At 54.2% G+C, this 26,925-nt stretch overlaps 1 protein-coding gene across 7 annotated transcripts in view; it reads left to right on the top strand.

Moving 5' to 3' along the window:
• Positions 1–26,925, top strand: part of PTPRF (protein tyrosine phosphatase receptor type F) — a 519,799-nt gene that overhangs the window by 434,191 nt on the left and 58,683 nt on the right. For 2 of the 7 annotated variants that reach the window (XM_067567839.1, XM_067567836.1), the window contains exons 8-14: positions 3,402–3,671; positions 6,612–7,193; positions 8,021–8,154; positions 9,394–9,538; positions 14,193–14,498; positions 17,297–17,490; positions 25,616–25,642. In XM_067567839.1, the coding sequence (XP_067423940.1) occupies positions 3,402–3,671; positions 6,612–7,193; positions 8,021–8,154; positions 9,394–9,538; positions 14,193–14,498; positions 17,297–17,490; positions 25,616–25,642 (1,658 nt within the window). The remainder of the gene's footprint in view (positions 1–3,401; positions 3,672–6,611; positions 7,194–8,020; positions 8,155–9,393; positions 9,539–14,192; positions 14,499–17,296; positions 17,491–25,615; positions 25,643–26,925) is intronic. The other 5 variants (XM_067567840.1, XM_067567838.1, XM_067567843.1 and 2 more) reach the window with 3 other exon arrangements.

The raw sequence follows: 26,925 nt of genomic DNA, 5'->3' as shown, positions 1-26,925 counted from the left end.
GGGCTGCCATCTGCTCTTGCTACCCCCATGGTGTGTGCAGATCAGCTTTCACAGGGCACTACAGCCAGCAGCTCCCAGATACTGAGGCCTGAGGGGGGGGGGGGTGCAGCAGGGGGGTTGGGAAGGGAACAGAGGCTCTTGTTTGCATGCTGGTCTGCAGAACCTGGTTGGTTCACCTCTAGGGCATGCTGCCGGGCCTTTGTGGGTCCAGTCTCTCCCTGGTTCAATGGCCAATTTCCCTAGTGATCCAGGATGGTCTGTCAGTTCCTGTTGCTTTCTGTTTTGCAGTGATTTTAAGCTGGTAAATGTGCCTGGGGCAAGTTCTGCACAGGTGGGGACACCCTGGGGTTGCCCAGGCCATTCTAGCCTCTCTCTGTCATGGTGAGAACAGCACAACCCCTCTGTGTAGTGAAGAGGCCCCGGTTCCAGGGAAGCAGCGTGTGGGAGAAGAATGGAGGCAATGCCATTTTCTCCTCATCCTCCCTGCTGTGGCGTAGTGGCTGGCGCGATGTCAGCAGCTAGGACCATGGCCAGGGATTGTGGGAACTGCAGAAGCCAGCCAGGCTGACAGTCATCTGGGTGACGGGGCTGCCCCAGAGTAACGGGGCATCTGCAGGCGGCTGGTGAGCCCTCCGGAGGGGAGAGAGCTGGGCGTTCAAACAGTGCACAGGCGGCGTGAACAATCCTGCCAAAAGTGCCTCCATAAAGGCGAAATGGCGCAGAGCTAGTGACATGTACCCAGGAGGGCTCCTGGGTCGATCTGCCTGCCTCCCTGTCGCTAACGGAGAAGGGTTTGCCTAGAAACCTTTTCCTTTTATTGATTCACTTTGGAGAGGGGAGGAGAGAGTATTTTCTTTGCCATTCATCCCGTCCCTAGGCACACAGACACCCAGCTCCAGTGTATTGTCTAGCAGCCTTTTCTCTTCCCCTGCCGATAGAATAGTAAACAGCAGCTTTGAAAGGGGCTAGAGGTTCTCTCAGTCGCACTCTGCGGACCGAACGGAGACGCTTGCGGCAGATTCACAAGCTGTGTTCTTTCTCAGCAAGGGAAGACAGACTTCCTCGCCGTTACTAAGGAGACAGCCCGGCACTAGGGTCGTTGGGAATGCAGGGTCCGTTCCCAGCCTGAAGTGGATGGTGGGGTAGTTTGGGGAGCAGCTGTGTCTGCGGCAGAGGCACTGTCTGTGGGGTGCAAACAGGCCATTGTAGCCCTGTTCTCGCAGGAGTGGGTTTTGGGAGCTCTTCCTGCATGCTGGTTTTTCTGCGACGCCGACCCTCCTGCATGGCCTCTCCGAGAGAAGTCACTCTCTTGTTTTCCATTGTCCAACGTCCGCGTACCCGAGTCGGCGTGCACCTCCCTGCTTTGCCCTCCCTTAACTCGCACCTTTTTCTTCCTGACACCATAGCGGCCTCTCTTGCCTGCCTGGTGCATGTCCGGTGAATGAACAAAGCTACAGCTTTTCTCTCACATTTTTCTTCCTTTTGAAAATGTGGGAGGGGCGGGAGGGGCGACGGGGGTTGCTGTCCCTGGACTAAGACGGTCCAAATAGCTGCTAATTGGAATAATTTAACGCCACGTTCATTGGAAAAGGAAACCTGCCTCTAAATGAGCAGTGCTGGGGAGCGTTGACTGAAACCACACACCATCATGTTAAACCCATTGCCATGTCCATTGAGTTAACGCGGTGTTCTCATGACTCTGCAGCGCTCGAGGAGACTTGAGTGTCTGTCTGGTTTGGGGATCGCTCCCCTGTCAGCCAGGTAACGCCTCACTGGCGATCACACGTACAGCGATTGAGCTGCGATTTAATAATTGATTAAAAGAAACAACCCGCAAGACTTTGGATTTAGACATCTTAAAAACCACACGTTCTCCTTCCTCCTGGCTGGGAAGGAGCTAATGAGCCTTGTTTTGTTGCCAAGAAGATGTGTCGTACACACACAATGTTGACAGCATTGTCTAATTCATCACCCAGTCATAGCACCGTTGTACACGCCAGCGGGGGGGCTCCTGTGTTCAGTCTCTTTCTGCAAGTCGGTTGATTTTGGAAGGAGTCATCAAAGAAGAGCGCTGGTGACGTGTGAGTCACAGAGGCAGCCCGTCAGACTGAGCTGGTGCGGCTGAGGCTAGTCAGCAGCTGCACAATTTCTCGAGTGTTTTCGCAGTGCCGGGGCTGATGTGGGAGGATGCCCAGTGCCACCGTGCTCCCCACAGGCCCCAGCGTAGAGAGGCCTTCCAACGCCCCGGGCAGTGTGTTGTGACCTGGCGCTCCTTGGATTCCTGACAGATTTCCCTTTGAGGTTCCACGTTGTGGCTGTTTGCTGCTCTGCCAGCCGTGATTGCGCTGATTGAAGAGGACGTAGTTTGAGGAGAGTAATTGGGAAGGAAGGCTCCATGTGAGTGAGTCAGTCAGGAACCCTCCCTGGGCTTTGACATCTCCTTTCTCCTGGAGAAGGCTGGGGAGACCAAGGCTTCCCGGCGAGACACATTCAGGCAGTTTCCCTTTTAACTACAGACCAAAACGAATGTGCCCAAAGCGAGCAGAGATTTACCGAGCACAGTCGTGTTTCTCTACCCTGCTTATGTAGGCCCATAACACTAACCCTGCAGAAGGGGCCTCATTTCTTAGTGTCATTTCTCTGACTGGATGCATACGGCTGGCAGCTTTAGAGCTTTATTGTAGCTGAGAGTTGCTTACAAATAAGTCTTGAGTGAAATACCCTGTGCGGGATTGATAGGAAGAGACGTTGTGCGATGACATAAGGGGAACGAGGTCTCCCAGAGTGCTGCCACGAAGGTGGGAAGGGTTCTGGCAACCCAGCCCTCTCCTGTCAAAAGGGATGTGATGTTACATCTGTCAGGATTAGCGTCTCCTGCCCAGCAGGCTGATCTGGTCAGGCTGTGACGGTGTCGTGCAGCTCTGGTGACTATTTCTTTTTCTGAGCCTGAGTTGCATTTTCAAAGCGGTAACACCAATGTTCATTCGGAAACAAAACCGCCAGCAGCCCCTGCCAACCCCTGCGAGGTTAGGGAGTGGGTTGCTTTGCTCTGAGCAGGTAATTTCATTTTGCAGAGCTTCAGTGGGCCCCGTACAAAGGAAGAGTGTGAGTGGCGTTTGGGCAGGCTTTCCCATTCGAGGGCTGTAATTTAAATGGGGGATGTTTCGTGTTAGTCAGAGCCTCAGTTGGGGGGCGTGGGCAGTGCCAGTGGCTAAGGAAGGAGAGCAGTGTATCTGCTATTTGACAAAACAGCGAACAGCTCTTGTGCTTCATTATATCTATCTCTATGGATAGATACACGACCTAGCCGTGAAAATGTTGAACCTCCCACACCTGCGTGACGCAGCTGAGTGCCATGGGCCGCTTCGGTGACCCTACTAACGGACCCCTCCTTGTTACAGTGCGGCGTGTTGCGCCTCGATTCTCGATTCCTCCGAGCAACCATGAGGTGATGCCTGGGGGCAGCGTGAACCTCACGTGTGTGGCCGTGGGGGCGCCAATGCCCTACGTGAAGTGGATGGCTGGCGTGGAGGAGCTGACCAAAGAGGACGAGATGCCAGTCGGCAGGAATGTCCTGGAGCTGACCAACATTTTGCAGTCTGCCAACTACACTTGCGTGGCCATCTCCTCTCTAGGCATGATCGAAGCCATGGCCCAGATCACCGTCAAAGGTAAGACACTGGCACAGCTTCCCCTCCTTACTGCCCCCACCGCCCTTCATGAGCAAGCTCTGCTGCTTTTCAGCTGGGTTTGGCTGGGCCTGGGCCTCCCACCGAATGCCTCTGGTTCACGCAGCACCCCACGGGCGTAGCAGCCTTGTGGCCCTTCTGGCTCGGGAAGGGAGTTCACAAACCATGGCCTGATTTTCCATGCGTTTTCCAGCTTAGATTTGAAGCTTCACTCCAGCGGCCTGTCTCCTCCCCATGCGCATGGAGTCCATGCCTCATTTGGCAAGGGAGAGCTGTGGGAGACAGACTCTGTGGGAGACAGACTCTGTGGACAGGCCCTGGTGTGCCAAGACTCATGTGCCAAGACTCATGCCAAGACATGTTCTGACTCATGTCTCCAGCCAGCGAAGCCTGGCTCACCCCAGTTCCTGGCTGCGTCTTAGCCAGGGCACCCTGCAGCCCCGTGACCCAACTCCCCTTCTTGTCAAGAGACCCCCAGGGATGGCAGAACAAGCAGGATAAACCCAGTGAGACATGCCCAGGGGCTGTGTGTGTAGGGACTCACCAGGGAGCTCCTTGCGTCCACCCTACGGCAGGGCGGGTCCTGAAAGAACTCTTTAAACTGTCCTCTGCACCCTCAGCCTCCACCCCTCTTTCTTTCCCTCTTTTTGCCTCTCTGTCTCTACCCTCCCATCCTATACTAGCTCCTGCTCTCATGCTGGCAGGCACTGCATTTCCTTGGCCCCAAAATTGGCTTCACATCATGGCTGATTCCTATGGATGCAGAGGCCTGGTCCTGCATTTGGTCCCAGCTTGAGGCCTGAAATTCTGGCTCTACGTTTCCAGCTAGTGCCTGGGTAGGTCCAGAATACCCCTGCCCTCCCCCTCCCTGATGCTCATGTTGCCCCGGGTGCGTTATTCTTTGGATTCTGTCTCTTCTTACAAGCCCCCTCCTGTCTCACGGTCACCTCTGAGCACCAAGCCCCTGCTCAAACAATCCCCTGGAATTGAGATTTGTTCCCCTTTGACTTGGGAGTTTAATACAAATTCTCCTTCTCCAGGTCCTATCACAATAGTGTTTTAACCCTCAGCCACATACCGCTCCCTTTCCTCACATTACCCGGCACCGGTTTCCTGTCACATCCCTGGTTCTCTTATAGAAGACAGGGTTGGATTATTCCTTGCTGCCAATATCATGTGCGCAGCTGAGAGTGAAAGGGAAGAAAGGAGCAGGGAAGGGACTGCTGGGGCGGGGCGGGGAGCACACTGGTTGCTCTTCCTATGATCTCTTTACTTCCTGCCTGCTCCACTCTCCCCCACACTCGGGTGGCCTAAGGTGACACCTGCAGTTTGACACAGAGCTGCTTGTGGAACAGCAACTCGGGCCCTCACATGTCAGCCCCTGGAAGGGGCCCAGGTGGTGCCCAAGGCTTTCTGCTCAGTTCTCATTAGGAGCAAAGATCTTTAAGCCCCTTTCACTCCATTGTTCTGTCCCCTCTCGGGCTGGGTGTTCTCTTAGGCGCCACAGTGTTGTTTCATCTGGTGCCTGCAGAAGCGCAGGTCAGTCACTAGACAGAGGAGGAAACACTTGCGTGACAGTGCTGGTGAATAGCCATTATAAATCAGCCCCCTGGGCGTTCCATGCCGTGTGTTCTAAACTTCACTGCACCGAGCACTGGCCTGCATGCTAATGAGCGAACTAGATTCGCTCTCGTGGGCCATCAAGTGAAAAAAAGCAGATATGTAGCATGTGTCTCCTCTGTGCTACTGGCTGTCCCCTGGGAAAACGTGCGATACCATGAGAAACGCTTGCACCCGCTCAGAATACTCCAGTTCTGTGAGTCGTTGGGGGAGAGCCCGGCCTGCTGCCAGCATCCCCAGCACCGAGCCAGCATCAGCAGGTATTTCACATTGCATTGCCTGAGGCCCCGTCAGAATCTAGCTCCCAGCACGCTCGGTGCTGTGTGCAGTGCCCACGCAGGCAGGGCTCTGTCTCGAAGAGCAGACGTTACTCGGCTGTCCGTTCCAGGAGGCTGTTCTGTAACGCCTGAGAGCAAAGCCTGATCCAAACATCCACATGTCTGACATAGAATTGGATTGCTTTTCTTAACAGCAAGATGGTGGGTATCTCACTTTGGGACAAGGTTTCATTCCCTTTGTGCTCAGACTCGGGCATTGTTGCAGCACAAATAATTAATAACCAGTTACCCAGGCCAGTACGTAGGAGACGTCATTACTGTTCACTTTATTTCACTTACTGTCTTAATGGCTTTGTGCTCTGCAGATTTCTCGTGCTTTATTATCGGCAAATCTGGAAATGTTTTTCTGCAGCAACTACCCCGCTCAGTAACACTTTCGCTCTCAGTGTCCCAGAATTCTTGTGCAGCAATATGTTGTCTGGTTACAGTTTGACACGCCACTCTGTGAAATAATGGCTGGAAAAGTTGGTAATTGCTCTGGCCGCATCCCCTCCCATGTACTGCAGTGCTATCATCAGACCAGCTAACGGCACTTGCCTAGGATGTTGTTTCTCTGGAGTTAGTGGTGTGGCCCCAGGTTGTGTGTGGTACTTAGGCTGTTTCACTGTGTCCCTGCATGAACCTAGCTCCCAGCGGTGTAGCCTAGCCAGGTGAGCACCTCTCGGCTGCCAGCCCAGCCACCCCGACAACAGGCATCCCTCTTAGATTACCTTTATTTAGCCTGCTGCCAGCAAGTGCTTCAGGCACATCTAATACTATGATTGCTCTGTTTATCCTTCCATTAAGAACCACTTCAAGCAATATATGCTAATATCCAAATGCACGTTCCAGGGCATGAAATGATTTCTGCCTTTTAAAGAAGAATGTTAATGGGAGGTGGCAGCTCCATTTTTATCCCTCTGCACATTGCAGGAGTTGAGCGGAATGAATTATTTAAAATGCTCCTTTCTCCTTCTAATTCCAGCGCTGCCGAAACCACCGACGGAGCCATTAGTGACTGAGACCACAGCCACCAGCGTGACCCTCACCTGGGACTCCGGCAACTCAGACCCCATCTCTTACTACGTCATCCAGTACAAGCCCAAATCCTGGGAGGGCCCGTTCCAGGAGGTGGATGGCGTAGCAACAACCCGCTATAGCATCGGCGGCCTCAGCCCATTCTCGGAGTACGAGTTCCGCATCATTGCCGTTAACAATATCGGAAGGGGTCCTCCCAGCGAACTGGTCGAGGCCCGGACAGGAGAGCAGGCTCCTTCCAGCCCGCCCCTAAAGGTCCAGGCGCGGATGCTGAGTGCCAGCACCATGCTTGTTCAGTGGGAGCAGCCGGAGGAGCCCAATGGCCAGATCCGAGGGTACCGGGTTTATTACACGACCGACCCCCATCTGCCTCTGAGCATGTGGCAGAAACACAACACTGATGACAGCCATCTCACCACGGTGGGCAGCCTGATCACAGGGACCACCTACAGCATCCGGGTCTTGGCCTTCACCTCCGTGGGAGATGGGCCCCCCTCGGACATCATCCAGGTCAAAACTCAGCAGGGGGGTATGTATTAAACCTTCCTCCTTAGTGCTCCGTGCCCCTTACCCTCCACCCCTGCAGGCGGCTCTTCAGGGGGCCTCCTGTTTGAGTTTCTGAGCCATGCTGATGTTTTACCAGTTCCGTGCATGGTGCCAGAGACAGCAGCTTTAAACCGGCCGTGCGTGCTGTGGGGAATCGGTGTCAATTTCAGCAAAAATAGCAACCTTCACAGCTCTGTGTTGGATATGACACAACTGGCTGGACCTGTTGGATGGAGCCTGACTAACAGACTTCTGCAGCTCTGCCGGCTCTTTCTGGGAGGCTTCTGTCTGTGCGCGCAGTGGAGTAGGCCTAGGCTGCCCGTTTACGCAGGGGCTGCCAGGGAGCATGGCCTGTGCGGCGATGTTATGTCTGCACTGGAGCTGGAAGATGTGATTCCCAGCTCAGACAGCCAGCCCACGCTGGTTCTCATCGCGCTGGTGTAGCTGTGGCGGCATGAGCAGCGGGATGGGCTAGTCACCAGAACAGGTATCTAGGGTTTCGGCTGGGATCACCCTCCCGGAGCCGTGGCTACCCGGCTATTGTTAGTGTGCTCGCTCGACGAGAGCTCAGGTGGGCATGTCTGCTCAAGTAGAAGTGACCACTTCCAGCTTCCGTGCAGCCATGCACCGACCCGGCCAGGCATGAGAACTGTCGCCTGCCCCTGCCCCTGCCCCGGGGAGTAGGAAGAGAGGATCAAGGCTAAATACAGAAGACCCTTTCCAGGACCAGGTTCAGCCTCTGGGAGCAGACTCTCTGCTGCCCTTCGCACTGCCCAGGCTCTCACTAACAGTTGTTTTGTTGGTCCCCAGTTCCAGCTCAGCCAGCTGATTTCCAGGCAGAGGCAGAGTCTGATACCCGGATCCTGCTGACGTGGCTGCCGGCCTCCCAGGAACGCATCACTAAATACGAGCTGCTGTACTGGGAAGGGGAGGAGGGGAGTCAGGTGAGGAGTCTGCCTTTGCTTCAGCCAGGGCCAGAGCATCATGGCCCAGCCGCTGGGGAAGATCACCGCTGCCTTCGCTGGAGGGTCTCTGGGTGGCTGTATCACCGGGCAGTGACAGAACGGCTTTCTCCTGAAGTCACTGGGCTCAGGGATCGTTCACGTGCGGTGGTGTGAACTCTAATCTCAGCCTCTCTCCCCCACACACTGCTTCCCCAGCACTTGGGTGATTCCAGCTGTTAGATCTGGGGCACGGTGCAATGGTCTCTGGTTTTCAGCGAGGCGCTCCTCATGCTGGGACAGCAGAGGACAGACACATGGAGGGGAATGAAATGAAAGCTTTCAAATGGGCTGCAAAATTGATTGCGAAATGTGGCTGCATGGCTCCAAGACCAGAATGGCTTTGGAGGCCGTGCGGCCTTGGGAGCTGGACCTGTAGGAAAGGCCTTGCAGCCCAGGAGAAGGATGTGGAGGGTGAAGGTGTCCTGGGAGAGTCCCTCCAGAATCCGTGTTGGGTCCCTGGAACAATCAAGCCCAACCCAAAGCAGCCCTCTCAGATGGAACAGTGGGTTCAGTGCAGCATAGTGGTGACGATAGAGACCCAGAGCTGTCTGTGCTCCCTCCGATTCCCGCTGTGGTTCTGCCAAAACCAGTAACCGTCGCTTTACAGGTTGAACTCCACTGAACCAGAGTGAGTTCTTGTAAGCAAGCCACTCGCCCTTCCTGAAGGACAGGTGGTGACAGGGACCCGCCTTCCCATGGGCACCTGCAGGCCTGCTACAAACACTAACCAGGCTGGGGTGAGGTCACAGCTGGACAGGGACTTGCCCCGGGTCTCAGTGCACGTCTGAGGCAGAGCAAGCAATGGACCCGGCTGCCCTGAATCTCAGGCCCGTATTTAATGACTAGGTCATGCCTGCTCCCGCACGGGGCGCAGGGAAGCAGTGCTGTGGAGACAACCGTGCTGTGTGGGCTGGCACCGTGAAGCGTAGCTGCTTCCCTGTGGAGTCACTGTGGCTTCATTCAAGAAGCTCAATAACCTGGGAGACTGGAGGGGTGGCATAGTTCAAGTGTGGGAGGCTGTGTCGGGTACAGGGAGTTCTCTGGGGATGCTTGGCTCAGCAGTTCGGAGCGTGTGGTGGCTGGCTCCCCCTGGCGCCGAGAGCTGAGCCCCAGGGAGACGTGTTTATCTCCCCTTCTCTAAGCATGACAAGTAACGTCAATCTCCCGTCCGTTTTCCAGCACAAGGTGGACTTTGACCCAAGCTCCTCCTATGCGGTGGAAGGTCTCAAGCCTGACACGCTCTACAAGTTCCGGCTGGGCGCCCGCTCGGAGCTGGGGCTGGGAGTGTGCACCCCAGTCATCGAAGCCAGAACTGCCCAATCCAGTAAGTGTCCACAGAGCTGTGTTAGTGAGGAGGAGCAGAGGCGGCCTGGATCTCACCGGGGCCTGGGCGCATCGGGCATTGTGAGACTGGCCAGAGACGCGGCCAAACGGTGTGGGCTAGGGAATGCCAGCCAGAGCTCTGGGGCTGGGCCTGGGGGGCAGAAGGCAACATAGCCAAGTGGTAAGTCCCGTCTTTGTGTCGTTCAGCCGCCCCCTCCTTCCCAGCCGGTAGACTCAGAGACACTGCGGCAGCTGGGAAAGTGCCTTGGACAGAGGGGCAGGCATCTCCGAGTTTGCTTACACGCCGCTGTGCCATTCAGCCAGGCTCTGACTCTCCTAGACACTGGTGCCTCGTGAAAGTGCCTGTCTCGCAAGCCGTGGGACACTCATTCCTTCCCCTACCCTTCCCAACACCTCCCCAGTAGCTTCCAGCTGCCTCTCTGCTGCTCGAGCGCCAGTCACAGGGCGGCGGGCGGGCGCTCCTGTGCTTGTCAGGTGGCTGGGAGGATTGGCGTAGGAAAGTGGCACTGTGTGCGTGCGCGCGTGTGTGTGTGTGCGCGCGCGCGCGTGCGTGCGTGTGAGCGAGTGAGGCTGCTGCTCCTGGGACTGCAGGCACTAGGGGAAACAACAACAAGCGGCAGTGAAGTTAATAAAGGCCAGATTGTGAGGTGACCCTGGCAATATCAGTTTCATCCTCTCCTGCCCCATGAGAGCACAGAGCAGAGTTCACACTGCCGTGCCTGGCAGCTCAAAGTGCTCTGCATAAGCAGATTAGGGCTATCAAAGGGCTGTGCGATAAGCTCATTTTCACTAACAGTTTCGGGGCTTGCTCTCATGCAAAGAGCATTAAAAGGCGAGAAAGAGACATTTCCATTGTACCATCTGTCTGGGATTTGGTGACCATGTGGGGTGAGCAGTTGGGGAGGCAGGCGGCGTTTCCCTGGGGAGATGCTGGGACGAAGCGGCCATTGGAGAAGGAGGGCAGGCAGAGAGGAGCGGCACCACTCACGAGCAGAATGACCTTCCCTTCAAGGAAAAGGCGGCTGCCCCGGTTTTTCCTACTCCCCAATCACCAGGAGTCCAGCAGCCCACTCCAGCTAATGGAGCCTTCGTGCCCGTGCCAGAGACTGGACATAGAGAAGTTCAGATCAAGCTGTTATCAATGTGTGAATGCTGGGGAACGTGCTCTGAATATGGGAATTTGGCATCTTATTTTTTAGCTGGTTTTGATGCCACTCTGCCATGGATAGACAAAGGTTTGGGCACCTCTCCGCCACTCGCATAACAAAGCGAAACAGACAACTGTCCGGGCACAGAGCTGATGGGATTAAGCTAAACAGGAACCAGGCATTCTTATTGCAGGATTAGAGTCTCCACAGAGGGCGTTAATCAGGAACAGCCCCGTGTGTAGACAGCTCCCCGAGGAGCCCTGCATAATCAGAGTAGGAGAAGCCACTCCTTGAGGACAGGGTCCTGAAGGAGGAACAGCCCCTTAGCAGATCTCCGGCTCCTAACCTCTGCACACACAGGCCACTCACTAGCAAGTCCAAACTCACCCTTTGGAGCTTTGGCTTTATTAACAAAGACCACAACAGTAACAAGCAGTGCTGTCCTGGTGGGGTGTCCACACGACAGGCAGGGTGCTGACGAATTGGAAAGGGCTCAGAAAAGAGCCACGAGAACAAGTTGAGGTCTAGAAAATTTGCTGTAGAGTGGGAGGCTAAAGGAGCTCGGTCTGTTTAGATTATCCAGGAGACGGTTCAGAGATGATCTGATCGTGGTCTACCAGGGAGAAGATTTCTGATCGTAGATGCCTCTTTATCCAGGAGAGAAAGGCAGAACAGCTGGCAATTAAAGCTGGACAGATTCAGTGAGAGTAATTACCCAGGAGAGCAACATACTTACGGGACTGGTGGATTCTCTGTTAATTGGCGTCTTTAAGTCAGCCTAGGACATCTGTCTAAAAGTCTGCTCTCACTGTGCCTGAAGCTGTAGGCTTGATGGGGAATCGCTGGGTGGAATTCTCTGGCCTGCTGTGCGAGAAGTCAGAGATAAGATAGCTCCCCCGGCCTTACAATACAGAAGGCCATGAGTGTGGTGACTCTGTAGGTCTAGTGATCGTCCCACCTGGTTGTCCTGGAAAAGGCACAAGTGCAGTGGGACAGAACCAGCAGAAGCAGGTGGACTTCTTCGATCCAAAGAGTCTGTTTCAGGTAATGTTCCTGGCACTGACAAGCGAGTCAAGGGTAGTGCAAAAGGCGTGTCCTTAACGAGGCCGTTCTGGGTTGGGTGGGCTTTCCCAGCAACGGCCACTCCCCTGCTGGAAGTGCCCTGCAGAGAGGTGAGCAGAACCTTTCCAGCATTCATTGACAGAACGGGCTGGGGCCAGGTCACCCTCCACTCGCTGTGGGAGGCAGCGATCCAGGTCTGCACAGGAAGGAGAAGATGTGCTGTCTCTTCACTTAGCCTCCAGCCGCACAGTAGGACCCCCATCTCCTGCGGGCTGTCTCCAGGGCAGATCCTTTTCCTTTCCTATCTGCTTGGTTGAGTCGAGTTTTGCTCAGACACCCTCGTTCTCCTGAGGGTCCCAGAGGCACAGCGATCAATACAGCCGTGCAGGAGTCCATAGCAGCACCATACGAGAGGTGTCGATTAGCAGCGGGACTGTGCCCCACAGTGCTACCTTTGCCGGGGGGCAGGGACGGTCGGTGCTGCAAGGAGACAGGTTTTGGTAGCTGTCTGTGTATCAGTGAATAGTCCCGAGTCGCCTGCCGACGTGATGCTGAGACGCCCCAGAGGGGGGCCCATCCTGTGTTTGGTGAGAAGCTAGTTAAGAAGCTAGTTTAAATTCACCTGCTGGGGCTTTTCACAGGGATCTGGAAGTTAGAAGGGGCCGATGGATCCCCCAGGCAGATGTGGGAGGTGGATCAGATCTCCTGTCCCACAAATATCCTCTCCCTCCCCAATGCAAATGCTTCTCTCTCGAGATCTTCCAGGATGCTTGGGACAGATTTTCCCCTGTGTAAGGAGCCAGTGACCTGGTCAGGGCACAGGCCTGCTCATGCCCAGTGCAGGGCAATAGTACAAGCTTTCCTGGGTGGGTGTGAACGGGAGGGCAGCCGTGTGTCTGCGGGGGAGTGTTTGTGTGGGAGCATGCTGCCCTGCCGCCTGCCCTGTCCGGGGGGTGGACACATGCCATTTCCATGCCATGGGCAGTTCAAGTCGACCCTGCTTATGTTACTGGGTTTCATTTTATTTCCTTTAAGTGTTAAGCGACTGCTTGTGTGTTTTGCACATTGTCTGTGTGACTCTTACTCAGCCAACAGGCAGGAAGGAAAGGGCCAGCGAGGCGCCTCCCTGCACTGCCTTTCAGAGACCCTCCAGAGTGGGTCCTTGTCCTCGCTTTGGGTCCTGTGCAGAGCAAATCTCAGAGCTAAAGCTGGCCTGGCCTTTGCCGCTGGTACCGAAAGGGAAGGGCTTTCCTGCAGCCTCCTGGCATCTCACTTCACAGGCAGCTCCTCTGAGGGGTCCCACAAGACTCCATTCTCTCCCTCCTGCCTCCTCTGTCTTCCCTCTAACTGTCCGTTTGGGCTGGCGCTGCTCGGCTGCACGTGCTGTATCTTTCTGTGCCTTTACTCTCTCCCCTGCCCACGCCGACGGCCTGTCCTCACTGGAGGATGCTGGTAACTCGTCAGCACAGCCTGCAGGTCGTCAGCCTTTGCTAAGACCCCTGCCCCGTGTTCTCGTCCTCAGTCATTCCCCGCAGTGCCAGGAGCAGTGGGCTGGGTGGAGTCTGGGCCATCCCTGTGGCTTGATCACCTCCTCACAGCCCACCCACCCCGCCCCAGCCTGCAGCTGTCACTCATGCTGGTCTGGCTCAGAAGTTACTGTTGGAGGCAGACAATTTTCACGTCAGCTTTGAAGCGAGCCCATGCCTGCCTCTGCCCCTTGCTCCTGTGCAGGCCAGGGATCGGGATGAACCCCATTTACAAGTAATGAACAAAGTGGGCCCCTTTCCAGACGCCTTTTTCACACATACAGAGAAGCCCTGCCACATCCCTGCCAGCCTCAAAAGCGCCGCAGGCTCCCCCCCCATTTCAGGGTACACTGCACAGTTGCCTGTCTTGGTTTTGCTCCAGCCTGTCTTACAACTGTCTTCTCTGTGTTCTCCCGCTGGGTCCTGCCCTCACCTAGCACCAGGCTCCTCTCTGTCCCTTCACACAGTCTCCCCACTTCTGGTGCAAGAACCTTCTCCTCTGTCGCTCCAGCCTTCTGGGTTTTTTGCCATCTCTTCAGCTCTGCTTGTTTCACAAATCAGCTGAAAACATCTCTTTTCGCCTTGCCTCATGTCTTTCGCTCCCGTGTCCTCTTCTCCTCTCTACACTGTTCAGTGCTGTGGCTGCATTAAACTCCAGACAGCTGGGGAGGCAGTCTCTGAAACGAAGCCATATTGTGTTGCAATGCTGCCCGTCAGATATTCAGATACAGATTGCCCCTAATGACATCTCAAATTACCTGTAAAGAAGGAGTGAGAGTTTGCAGGCTCTCCGTGTGTTGCATGGCTGTTACACAGTGCTCAGTTGGCTGGGTAAGAGTTCCCTCTACATTTTGTTTTTCCTTCCGCTCATTTCCCTTCATCTCCCCACTATTCCTAGCCCCTTCCGCCCCACCCCAAGAAGTCGAGTGTGTAAGCACCAGCTCCACTGCCGTCCGGGTAAGTTGGGTGCCCCCGCCTGCTCAGAGCCGCAATGGGCTCATCACGCAGTACTCCATTGCATACCAGGCGGTGGAAGGCGAGGACAGCACGAAGCACGTAGTGGATGGAATTGGCCGTGAGCGCTCCAGCTGGGAGATCAAGGACCTGGAGAAATGGACAGAGTACAAGGTGTGGGTGAGGGCTCACACAGATGTGGGGCCTGGACCAGAGAGCTCCCCGGTGCATGTGCGCACCCATGAGGACGGTAGGTGTTACTGAGCTCCTCCTTCAGCCACTTCCCTTCAGGCAGCCAGGGCCCTTCCTTGCTGTTCTGCTGAGAACCACTTGAGAGAGGGGACGCTGGCCCTGTTAGCATTGTGCAGCCCGTGCCCAGGGCACTGAGGGTGCTCGCTGCTGGCAGTGCCGCCTGGGCCCGCCCTGGCGGGGACAAACGCCTGCATTCACTTTGGGGAGCGGGGGAGGAGAGCACTGAGCGCTCTGGTTCCTATTCTCACAGACCGTGCTCCAGCCTTCCTGCCTTTGCCACACGCCCCTCTCCTGCCGCTGGCCTTTGCTCTGGCATTGCTGTGCCTGGTGTGGGGAGCTCTGGACAGGCAGAGTCCTGGATAACAGTGGTGCGGTGCGCCCATTGCATTTCGGCCCTGCTGGGCAATCCAGGGGGGCGCTTGCCTGGCACTAGGAGAGCAGCTCGCCTGCCCTTGCCTTCCAGGATTTTGTGGGAGCAAAATTCCTTTGTGATGGAAGTGCTGTAGGGTGGAGCCCCCCAGTCAATGGCCACTCCCTCCTGCTTTGAAGGGTCAGGATTTAACCTTTGCTTGTTGGCCAGAAATGCAGAAAATCAGAGAGAGGAAACGAAGCCCATTCGAGACTCCTAGATATTGTGGGAAAGCTGCTTCCACCCTGGCTCCCCGGCAGGCCACAGCTTATATAAATCTGTTCTTCCTCTGCAGAGCCAGAATATCACATGTCCAGAATGCTTTACTGGCTGGGACAGCCTGACAAAGAAATTGCATTGCATTAGCAAGTCTGTCCATTACGTCGTCATGACTTAAGCCATTGCCTTTGAAAGTGTCAGTGCTGAGGGTGACAGGAGGAACTGCCACGGTTTCACGCTGCTCTCAGAAGCTGCACATTGTAATGGGAGGGGAAAGGGAAGCGGCAGACAGGCGAACAGAAGACTTATCTCCGCATGGCCCAGCCAGCTTAGCAAATTGAGACCAGACATTTTGCAGTTTCACTAAATGTGCTGCCACTGTCCCTTGTGCCTCTTCCGCTGTAGGATGTGCTGTCTGGAAATGTTGGTTGACTGTTTCCCTGGGTTTACGAATGCAGCTGTGTGTATTGCTGCCTGTATTGTTTGCTTCAACTCTCATTCAGCAGCGTTCTAGCCCAAGGGAAGCCGCTATCCTAGAAATGTCACAACAAGCTTTCCTGGTTAGTTTTAGGGCGCCGTGGTCGGGCATCCCGGTTCAGCTGTCAGAAACGATTTCAGATTCTTCCAGCATGCTGATGCTCGGTAGATCTCCCTAGGGAAGGAATGTGGAACTCTTGAGTGAGGTGAAAACAAACTGAGCTTTCCCTCTTCAGTCTCAGACCTATCCATGCTCACGTCGCTGGCCCAGGCAGCAGAGCAGAGGGTAACCCTCCCCGCCCCCCCAGGACCGGATTCCTAGAAAACACAGCAGTTAGGGCTTGGCCACAAACTTCTTCACGTTAGCATCCCTTGGTGGCCACCGGGCACAGGAGCTGCTCCTGCTGCTGCCTGCTGGATCCCTCACTGCAGCCTCCTGCCAGTGCTGAGCTGCTGTTACCCAGGAAAACTCAGCTCAGCAGCATCTTGCTTTTTGCCCAGGTTCCCAGATGGGCAGGGGTGGGGTGCAGGGAAGGAAGCCACGTGACTCGCCCACGGTCACTGAGGGATTGGATGACTGCAGGATGCACCAGGCTTGTGGTGGTAAACTTGACCCGAGCCCCCTCGTGAGCTGGCCCAGCGATGTTAAATACTCTCTCCTTCCTTTCTCCATTTTAGTTAATTATCTACAATTAAGAAGGACATCTGGGAAAAATAATGAATTGCCCTGAGGCTTACAAATGGTGCTTGCCTGCTGGGTAGCTGTTTCTTCCCATCTCGTTGGTTGGAATAGCAATATACATTATTTCTGGATGTCAGCTATTCATCCCTAATTATTACCTCAGTGTGATGATTTCTTGCTGGGCGGGGAGTTGGTTCACATAGCCTCTGGAGTCTCCCTGGGGAAGGAAGAGTGGGTGGGGGTCCCTCAGCAGTGGGACAGAGGCCTTGAGCTGTGTCCTGTAGCTAGCTACTCAGCGCTTGCATGGCTAGGATACCCTGCAAAAGGAATACGACCCTGTGCTCCCACGGGCAGCTTTCCAAGAGCAACTGGGAGGCCACGTGTTTGGCACTGGCAGCATTCAGTCAGTGTTGGAGCAGAAAGCAATACGGCTGTAGTTTTTCCAAATGGCATGTAGGGTGTAAACACATGTTTAAAGGTGCCTCACCTTGCAGGGAAATTGATATTTTCAGGGCAGCAGAACTTTTCATTTTATTATCAAAAAGCATTCACTAGCCAGGCATGAAATACAGGTCCCGCAGGTGCCTCTCTGGGGGGTGCAATGACTGCTCTCTCTGCACTCTGGGTTATTGGGTTAGGATGGTGTTTGTGTGCGAGCCGGGCAATGGTGGTGCACGTGGGCTCTGCAGGACAGTTTCAGGGCCTGTGTTATATCTGCCTGGAGCTGCACGCTTGTATTTGAGCAGGGCATCCACCCCGGGGGAAAGTAAACAGCACACTGCAGATGGCGGGGTGTGCTCCTCTTGATCAGTCACAGCCTGATCCATTCCCACTGGGAACAGTAGGCTTCTGTCTGGAGACCCAGGTGGGGAAGGGTGATGGAACATGATCGCACAGGACGGGCAGGGCTGGGGCCAGGAGCTGTTCTCGCTGGCTTGGGAGGAGGCAGGAGGTGGTAGTGGTAGAGTGACCCCTGCCATTAACGCTGTCTGTCCCATGTGTGTTCTAGTGCCCAGCGCCCCACCACGAAAGGTGGAGGTGGAGTCTGTGAATTCAACGGCCATCCGAGTCAGCTGGAAACTGCCGCTCTCCAACAAGCAGCATGGACAGATCCGGGGATACCAGGTCACTTACGTGAAGCTGGAAAACAATGAACCACGAGGGCAGCCCGTTATCAAGGACGTCATGTTAGCAGAGGCCCAGGTACGGCACGGGGACCGAGGGCAGGTGGGCACGGGACAATCACTGTTGCGCTGTCACACACAAGAGCTGGGCTGACGGTCTCTGCGTAAAGCGCTGCACAAATGACTCCTCTTTGCAGCTGCATTGAGGCTCCAAGGACAGACACGCTCTGATGTGCAGGGTGCAGGATGCAGCCAGAGTCACTGGTGAGACCAAGGGACAGACAGAGCTGAGTCCCAAATCAGACTTGTGGCTTCCCCACTTTGAAACAGGCGTTTACAGGTGAATGGGCTGCTGGCGAGGGTAATGGGACCATATTACATTGACCAAAGGTAGGACACTGTCCGTCTCCCTTCCACCCCGCTGCCTGCTCCCCAGCAGACTCGGGTGAGAAGAGAGAATTTGTTTCTCGTAACCCCGTCCCTGCCTGTTCGAGGGACGTGGGGAGCTGGCAGGCAGTGTCTGCATCTTGCCAAGAGCCACGGTCAGGTACAGCTCCTCAGGCAGCACTTCTTAATGTTTGCCTAGAATCAAACCCGGCCCCGCCTGTCTGCACATTGCACAGAGAGCCGTGCAATTCCCCATTGCCGGGCTCTGCCCCTGGACTCCAGCCAGTGGAACAGTCACAAGGCTCAGCCTGGCCCATTTACAGCTCTGCTTTTTTAAGGTGAGACTCCACCCAGATTTACCATTTGAAACGCAAAGGTGAACGAAGCAGGCAAGTCAGGGCGGGACTGGCAGGAGGCGAAGAGGCGAGGCGTAGCCTGCGAATGGATTTCCCTCTCTGCAGGGTTCCACGTTCCCACTCACGTCATGCATTCGGCCGCCAGCAGGCTGCGTGGGGCGGCTCTACTGCCGTGTATTCCATGGGAGGTTTCTGACCCGGCTCAGTCCACGCTTCCAGCACAAGAAAAAGCAGTTGCCCCTCCCTGGGAGGGACTTTCCTGTGGCCAGGGGAGGTCATCAGAGCCTCTGGAGGAGGTCCTGAGCCCTCCACAGGATGGACCTGTGCCGTTCTCTGCAAAGATAGTCGTACAAACGAGTACAAGATCCGCTGCTGCAGGTGACCGATTTGGGCCTGGCCTGCTTGAATCAGGCCCAGTGTAAACACTGGAGATCTGCAGCCATTAATTGGTCCGGCTCCAGAACGCAGCTATGACTCGTGTATACGTTTCTCAGCAGGGAGCCAAGTGCTCAGAGGAGGTTTTCCCCTTCGGATCGGGAAGGATTAAACCCAGTCATGTGGGAAAGGACAGTGCATGTCATCGGTGTTTAAGATGCTGCTTTATGTGAATACGTAAAAAAGCTGCCGGGCGCCTTTTCCTTTCCCACATGAGCATCATCTTCCCTGCCACAGCATGAGCCATTGTCACCTTCTCGTTGAGTCGGGGCTAGGGGTTGATCCCAGGGTTAGGTGAGCGCCAGCACTATTGGTTTGTGGTCGTTTTCAGAATGATTCTCTTCATCCAGTCAATCTCATTTGCATTTCTTGCTCGTTTCATGGACAACGGGGGGTTTACAGAGAGCAGCTCTGATGTCTGGAGGCCCTGGCCAGCTCACCGCGATGAGGACAGATTCCAAGGCTAGAAACTTTCCAAGGAGCGTTCAACTCTTCTTACATTTTCCCTGAACTCCCTTGTGCAGGGACGTGTCCCTGGCCCTGTCCCTGGCCCTGCTGGAGGGGTCAGCTCAGCTCTGAGTCTGTCGGAGACCACGTCGGTATTTCACAGCACCTGCGCAGCAGTTCTGTAGCCGAAGATGTACGAAGGGGGTAGGCAGTCCTCATACATTGACTGTCCTCTTGTCTTGCAGAGAGACTTTCCCGTCCTAGGCCTCGAACGTTCTGGGACTTTGTGATGGGGTTTTTGGCTTGTTTGTTTTTCACACAGAGAAGTAGTGGGCAAGCAAGCCAGTTCCTGGGGTTTTTTTGGCCCTTTGGAGTGCTTCTCGGTCTCTGGCATTTAGAGCATTATGTGGAAAGTTCATCGCTAGCTGTGGATTGCTCCCAATCCTGCCAATCCCTTCATTTCAGGGAAGTCCCATGCAGTGAAATTAGAAGGGAAGCTAAGGCGAGCAGGTAACTGCCATGAGGAGCGTTGCTCTCCAGGAGTGAGTGACTACAGGGGTGAGCTGATAACCTTGCAAAGAGAGGGTGCTTAGGGGAGAACTTTCTCTGTCATAGCGTGAGGAGCTGTCACTGCTTGTGCAGATATGTTTAGGCTCTTCCAGTTGGCCAGTACAGTCATGCAAGCCTGGGCTGAGCAGAAGCAGCCCACTCAACCGTGAACATGCGGAGTGTGGGAAAAGTAACGTTGTTATAAGGGCAATGAAAAGGATTCACCGGGACACCTACTGTGAAGGCCAAGATACAGAGGCAGTTGGAATACATTCACTTTGGTTCTGTTTCACATCCATACAAGATTTATTCCAGTGCACAAGAAGAGAATTAAACAGATGCATATCTGGGGTCAGAGAGGAAGTTTTCTTCAGAGCATGTGGGCAGGACCCCTCCTGGATCATCTGCTGGTTGTGAGCAGGCATATCCTACACAGTCTGTTTCCTGCAGTCGGTATAAAGACATTGGTGTTAAAGCTGATTCATAACTTTGCACTGTTTGAAGATGAGGAAAATAGCGGAGGTAAATGAAGATGAAAGGAAGAATAAAGGGGACTGAAGATGTTCGTTATTCAGATAATAGAGATCCATAGTTATCAAAACCATGCGAGCTGGGTGGAAAGAACTGAAAGAGGCTGGAGAACGCTTGGTTTCCTTTGCCAGCCACCTTCCCAGGGAGCATAATTGGTTGTTAGAAAGCGCCTGTGATGGACGCGAGGCCTCTCTCTTCTGCCATAGAGACGCCTGTGACTTATTTTCCCATCAGAATTCTGTCTATCTAAGTAAAGGTTTAGTCTGTGCCCTCACGTCCTACTGAGAGCCACCAGCAAGGCAGAGTCTGCGTCTGGGCCTCGTGGAAGACCTCCCGGACAGTGACAGGTGCTGCGTCATGGCAGACGTTGGCGGGCGGCATCGCACGTTTGGGCTCTGCTGGCGATGCGGGAGCTAAGCCAAGGCTGGATGCTGGCAGGTTCTAGGTCGTGGAGGGCTGCGCTCCTCCCCCGCTCTCTTCCTGTGAGTGGTGGCTCCCCATTTCTCTGCTGGCTTTGGGACAACCCACAAAAGCCGGGAAGAAAGGATGGGAATGAGTGGAGGAAGAGCCGTTTCTTTCACCTGTGCTGGGTCTTTGGCTCCTGAGTCTCCCTGGGCTCCATGGATGAGTCTGAGAGCGTGTGATCCTTCTCCCAGCGAGACTGGGGTTCTGTGGCTGCCAGAGATTGCCAACGCAGTGTTGCATGAGCACTAGCTTCCAGAGCAAATGGGGAGCCCCCTCCGCCCCCCCATGGGGTCCTCTGCCTCTGCTCAGCCGACCTTTCGCTCTATGTGCACCAGCAGCAGCAGCCATGTTCCGCCTGTTCTTCCCTTCTCGAGCAATCCCGGCATCGTGGTGGGTGCGTCCAGGAGAGAGAAGCCGGGTCCATGACCCTTCTCCAGCTGCCAGTAACTGACCCGTTACACTGCAAATCCGCACAGTGAGCAAAGGTGGGACCAAGCGAATCACCCCCAGAAGGTGACAGAGCTCTTCCAGGACATCAGCTTGTCATTTCATCCTCTGCCCCCGTTTATCAGCTCACGGTCACCCCAGAAAAAGGGAGGCGCTGTCAACGTACGTGCTTTGGATTCCGATGTCAGTTGAATGACGTGATTTTGGAACATCTGGTGTGATGGAGGTAGGCTCCCTGCCCCAGGCCAGGGGCTGGCTGGGTGTTAGAGACGGCTGAGCTCTGATCCTTGCTTCTTACAGACAGTCAGCAGAAAACCCATGGAAGATGGTGAGTCAGCTGCCTTGGAAAGTGACCTTTTCCAGTCAGCTTTCCTGGTGAATCCTGCTCACCGCTGGAAATGGCTTGTGTCTTCTGTCACCTGGGTTTGCGAGAGAGCTCTCACGGCCCCGCACGGTCAGGCGCTGTGTTTCCTTTGGAACGTGCGTCCGTGGCTCTTTCTCCCAAAGCCACGGAGAATGGCCGTCTCCCTGGCACGGAGCAGCCTCCAATTTCAACATGTCCAGTAGCTGTCAGCGAGCCCTCTCCACACACACGCCTCAGGAGACAGCGTATTAACCCCCTTTGTGCCAACCCTCTGCTAATCGGGGGGGGTTCCCATACAGCTGCTGACTCTGTGAGCCAGCTGGCTGTATGGCAACCTGCCCTGGCTGCTGCCTCCACTGCTCCTTTCTGGGCGTTAGCCATGGAGGCCAGCAGGCTACAGGAGCATGTATGGTCCCAAGGGAGATGGTCATGGGGAGGCTGAGGGTGATGTCACAAACAGTCATGCTCTGTCCGTCTCTCCAGCATCACAGCCCGTCTCGGCGCATGTCCCGCCATGCTTCTCAAAAATAGCAGCGGAGTGAAAATAGGTTCTCTCTGCCTAGAGTGCCTGGGAAATTAGGGAGCCCCATTTCCCCTCTGCCCTCCCCTCTGCCTACCGCGCACAAGCATAAACAAGATGGCTTGCACTGAGCCCCTCCTGCTCTGCTTGTAGGGTGATCTGCAGGGATCCTTTCTGAAGCCTCCCTTCCCCTGTGATTATTCACCTGGTTAGGAGCCTGGCTTGGGAGTCAGACTATGTACCCTGCTTTCATGAATGGGGCAAAAGTGAAAAGCATCTGCCAAGAAGAACTCTGGAGCAGGAGGTAATGCGAGGAGCCAGGCACCGCTGGCCTCTCTGCAGCCCGCATTCTGAGCAAGCACCGCACGTACCTGAGATCTCACTGTAGCCACCACATTCAGGGGCACAAAGATGGTCAAAAATCTGCCGTGCCCAGGTGAGCTGGTTGAGAAGGGCCCTACGTCAGCGCTTTAGCCAGAGCCATGGCCAGGGAAGGCAAACGTTTCCTTGTGAGAGGGCCATAACTGTGCTGTGCTGTGCTGAAGTGTAAAATGAAATGCCGTAAAAGCACTGCAGCAGCCATAAATACATGCTGTTAGCGTTAGCACTTCTGCGTGCCATCTTGCTTCATGCACACAGCACCATCGGAACCTTATTTATGACGGCGTCTGCATTCTCAAGAATCTTACTCAGCACCCTTAAACACTTGAGGAGGTAAGTGAGCTGCGTTAGGAGGGAAACGGTTTTATGTGCAGGTGATATTTGCATAATGAAACTGAATTTAGAACCGAGTCTTTGGCCAGGCATGGCTTCTCAAACATGATCCGACACCAGAGATCAAAGGGGTCCTGCCCCCGCTGTCAGCTGAAAGAAAATTAAAATATGTGGAAGATGCAAATTGAAATGGCTCCACCATGGTAAAAATTCATTCTAAAATCCACTGTGCAGCTACTGCATGTACCTTGTTGGCTTATTCCACCCGCTCAGCGTAGTGCGAGGAGGTTAGTGGGGGCTCTGGCCTGCACCTGCACCTGCTCCACCGTTCAGCACATAGGCATGGGGCCGTTGGCTCCGCAGTGCTGCCGCCCGTGTTCTCCATCACAAACTCCCCAGCAGTATTTGGGATGGTGCTTTAATCAAGCTTCCTAACCTGCATGTTCTCCCCTCCCCCCAGAGGCACAGTGCTGGGGGCAGGAATGGACTCCTGAGAGAATAAGCTGCCTGTCCTTGTATCCTTTCTCTAGCAAGACTTCAGGCAAGCTGCTGCAGAGCAGTGGAGTGGACCACGAAGGTTGTGTAACTGCACCCAGCCACCTCACCCACTGCGGGGTGGTTAGTACAGGCAGAACGAGAGCTAGGCAGAATGTGATCACTCCAGTCGGACTGAAGATAACACGCAGGTCTCGTGAAAGTGGCTCTTTAATGATTGCACTCGGTCAGGACCTTGGCTTTATATGGCACCTCTGGGGATGACCTGACCTCTTCCTTGAAATAGACTTTTAAGATGGTTTACGGCACAATTTTAGTTGCAGTATAATGCAATTAAGGTGCAATATAATAGAATTTCAGAGGGCAGTTTATCCAATAGCTGGTTCCCATGAATTTAGAGATTAAACAGTAAAACCTTTGTACGTTTTAATGCTGATGAACGTCTACCAGAGCCCCCATCATTCAGGTATGGCCCAGTCTGTGGCAGTCACCTCGGGGAACAAGAACGCAAGGTAGCCCTTCTAAAGCATCTGCCACCTGTGGCTCTCCAGGCCCTTTGCAAACATGAACGGGGCTTAGCAGCCACCTCTGTGAGGTAGGGGTGGGAACCCTGCCCACACCCGGGGAGGAGCTGAGGCACGGGATCAAGTGACTTTCCTAGGGCCTCACCATGAACCATCAGCACAGCTAAGAACACAACTCTGATTGCCCGACTCTGGTTCCTGTGCATTGACCACTAGACAGTGCTTCCTCTAGCATAGGCATAACTCAAGATGAATGTGAGGCCTTAGCCAAAAGACTCTTTCCATGATCTCTGTGGCCATTCCGTCTGTATGTACAGGAACCTAGCTTCCAGCACGGCCGGTGGTAGCCTCGCTCTAGCTGAGGTTTCAGTGACGTAGAGGCCAGCTGATGTCTTGGAAACCCAAATTCATTAGTAGGGATTCTCAGAAGTCCGTGTCCCTCCCTGGGACTGCAGGTTCACCTGCCCCAGTTGGCTCTTCGGTCTCTTCGCAGGAAAGGTTTCACGGTAGCCTTGCCCACGGGGAGCAATTCTTTCCTAATGTGCATTTACCACGTGCCGCTTTGTTCTTCCACTGTGCGGGGGTGTTGTTTGCATCAGGATTTCTCATCCGCATGTTCCCTGCTTTCCAGGCTCTGGTTTGCAGGGCTGCTCATTCTGTATGAGCCGTGGGCCTCTTTTGTGCTATGTTCATGTGAGGTGGGCCCCAAAGCGCCATAAGAACGGACATGCTGGGCCAGACCAATGACCCACTAGCTCAGCATCCTGTCTGCCGACAGCGGCCAATGCCAGCTGCTTCAGCAGGAATGAGCAGAAGAGGCCATCATCGAGTGATCCATCTCCGGCCATCAGAGGCTAGGGACACCCAGAGCATGGGCATCCCCTGCCCATTCTGGCTAATAGCCATTGATGGACCTATCCTCCATGAACTTACCTAGCTCTTTTTTGAACCCCTGATCATTTTTGTTGCCCTTCTCTGTGCCTTTTCCAATCCTAATGTGTCTTTTTTGACATGAGGGGACCAGATCTGCACGCAGTATTCAAGTGTGGGCGTACAATGGCATTGTGATATTTTCTGTCCTATTATCTATCCCTTTCCTAATGGCTCCTAACATGCTGTTGGCTTTTTTGACGGCTGCTGCACATCGAGCAGACGTTTGCACAGAACTCTCCGCAGTGACTCCAAGATCTCTTGTTTGAGTGGTAACAGCTAGTTTAGACCCCATCATCGTGTACATATAGTTGGGATGATGTTTTCCAACGTGCGTTACTTTGCATTTATCAACACTGAATTTCATCTGCCATTTTGTTGCCCAGTCACCCAGTTTTGTGAGATCCCTTTGCAGTCTGCCTTGGACTTACCCATCTTGAGTAATTTTGTATCAGCTGCAAACTTTGCCACTTTCTCCAGATCCGCCTTCTTGCAGATGATGTAGTATCAAAAGCCTTTTGAATGTCACATCAGCACTTCCTTTAAGATGAACCCCTCTGTTATTTCTTGTGTTTCCAATGGCCGGAAAGTCACCATTCACAACACTCTGGAGCAGAGAGCGGATCTGTGATAGGAGTTCTGGGTCGAAAATCAGCCACCATTGTCCAGAGCGGGTCTGGATGACCCAGTGATTGTAACGTTCAGACCTTGTCTAGTTCCGCTCGTGGAGCTAGCTGTAGGCAAGGCTGGGGGGGACCCTGTCTGCTCAGTTAGCAAGTGGTCACCTCTCCCTCTTTGGCCCTGCTTTGTATGTGTTTTCTCAGCCCTGCTTCACAGGCTGGCTGCATGCGGGCCATTGCACTGTATCCCATGCCTGTCCTTGGATACAGCCCATGCCGCGCGATCCTCTTGTGTGTAAGTGTTATAACCCGCATCCAGTCCTGCTAACCCTGCTATTGTCATGCCCAGCCCCCTTCCTAGAAGGCCTCCCTTAAAATTCTGTCTTCGTTTTTCTCTCCTCCTTCCTTTCTCCCCATCAGTGGAGGGCTGAGGACTCCATCGACCATGTAAGTACCACTTGTGTGTGTGCCAGTTTGGATCAGAGGGGTCTGGCAAATCGATTTCTGAATTTTGTAGACATAGTGCTGTCAAAACATCCCTTTCACTCCCTTAATGAGGCTGGAGAGTTACACTGTGAAGCCTTCCACAAGCAGCAAATCCAGAGAAAATTGGCATTTAGATTGCTGCTAAATGCAGAAAAGCAATTGACATTTTCTATCATCCGTATTTCCAGCTTGTTGCAATGCAATTTTAGGCAGACTCAAGTGATCGACTCAGGAGGCGCGTCCTGCTTTCTGCAGTAGTTGGCTTAGCTAGTTGTATGGTAAAATCAGATCTGTAATCTTTAAACCATATTGATCCTAGTCATGAGAAATAACCTACCCTCTCAACCATGACCTTTGGCTGAAACAGACTAACAGAAAACAATCACTTTGAAACAGGTACATCCAATTTTTCCCAAGTAATTTTGAAATATAAATTTGGAGAAACAAACTAGAAAATGACCTTTTTAGAATCCGCGATTCAGTCACACACCCACTGTGGGCTTTGCAGGCCAGGCCGCTTCTCCCGGTGTTTAACCTGAGGGATTTTGTCGGAGTGATTTGGTGATGACAGCCCTATGTTTACATTGTGCAATCCACCCCTTCTTTGATCATCCCTCATCTTCCTTCCCTCTCCCCTGCTCACTAGCTTTGCTCCCAGTGGCATGCTCTCGCCTGAGAATTTTCTCTTTGCATGGATTTGGGAGGAGTTAATCCTCTTGGGATGTTGAGAGTCTGCCGCGTTCTTTGTGGGTCGTCCTTTGTGGCTCTGTGGGCACCAGTTGTCCTGCGCACTTGCTCACTCGCACCCACACAGGTGTGGAGCGGGAAGGTGGAATCTCACTCGTGCTCTGATTTTGGTGTCCCTCTTGTTGGTGCCTGTTGATTTGTCTCTCTGGCTTTGCTGATTACACTCTGACAGTGGGGTGGTTGAGGTGAGCAAGGCTGGGCAGGTACCTTCCTGGTGGGTCTGGACAGAATCTGTGGTGACTGACCCTGCTGGTGTTTGGACGATCGATGAATGGGAGAACAGCAACGATTCCAGAGCAATCAAAGAGAAGATCCCTTGACAGGCCTTTAAGGAAGCCTGGAAAGCGCGCACAAGTCCCAGGAGGCAGCAGCCCCCTCCCCGCCCCCCCGCCCCCCCTTCCCCCCCCGGGGTCCTTCACACATGATCCTTCACTCCCTTGCCATCCGGCCCGAGTTATTCCTTGTGCTTTAGTTTATGTTCATCCAGTAATAGTCCA

Source organism: Emydura macquarii, unplaced genomic scaffold (genome assembly GCF_026122565.2).
Source record: "Emydura macquarii macquarii isolate MOO-44397 ecotype Brisbane River unplaced genomic scaffold, CSIRO-AGI_Emac_v2 contig_2805, whole genome shotgun sequence".
NCBI lineage: Eukaryota > Metazoa > Chordata > Testudines > Chelidae > Emydura > Emydura macquarii.
This window is presented reverse-complemented; position numbering and strand designations above follow the sequence as displayed.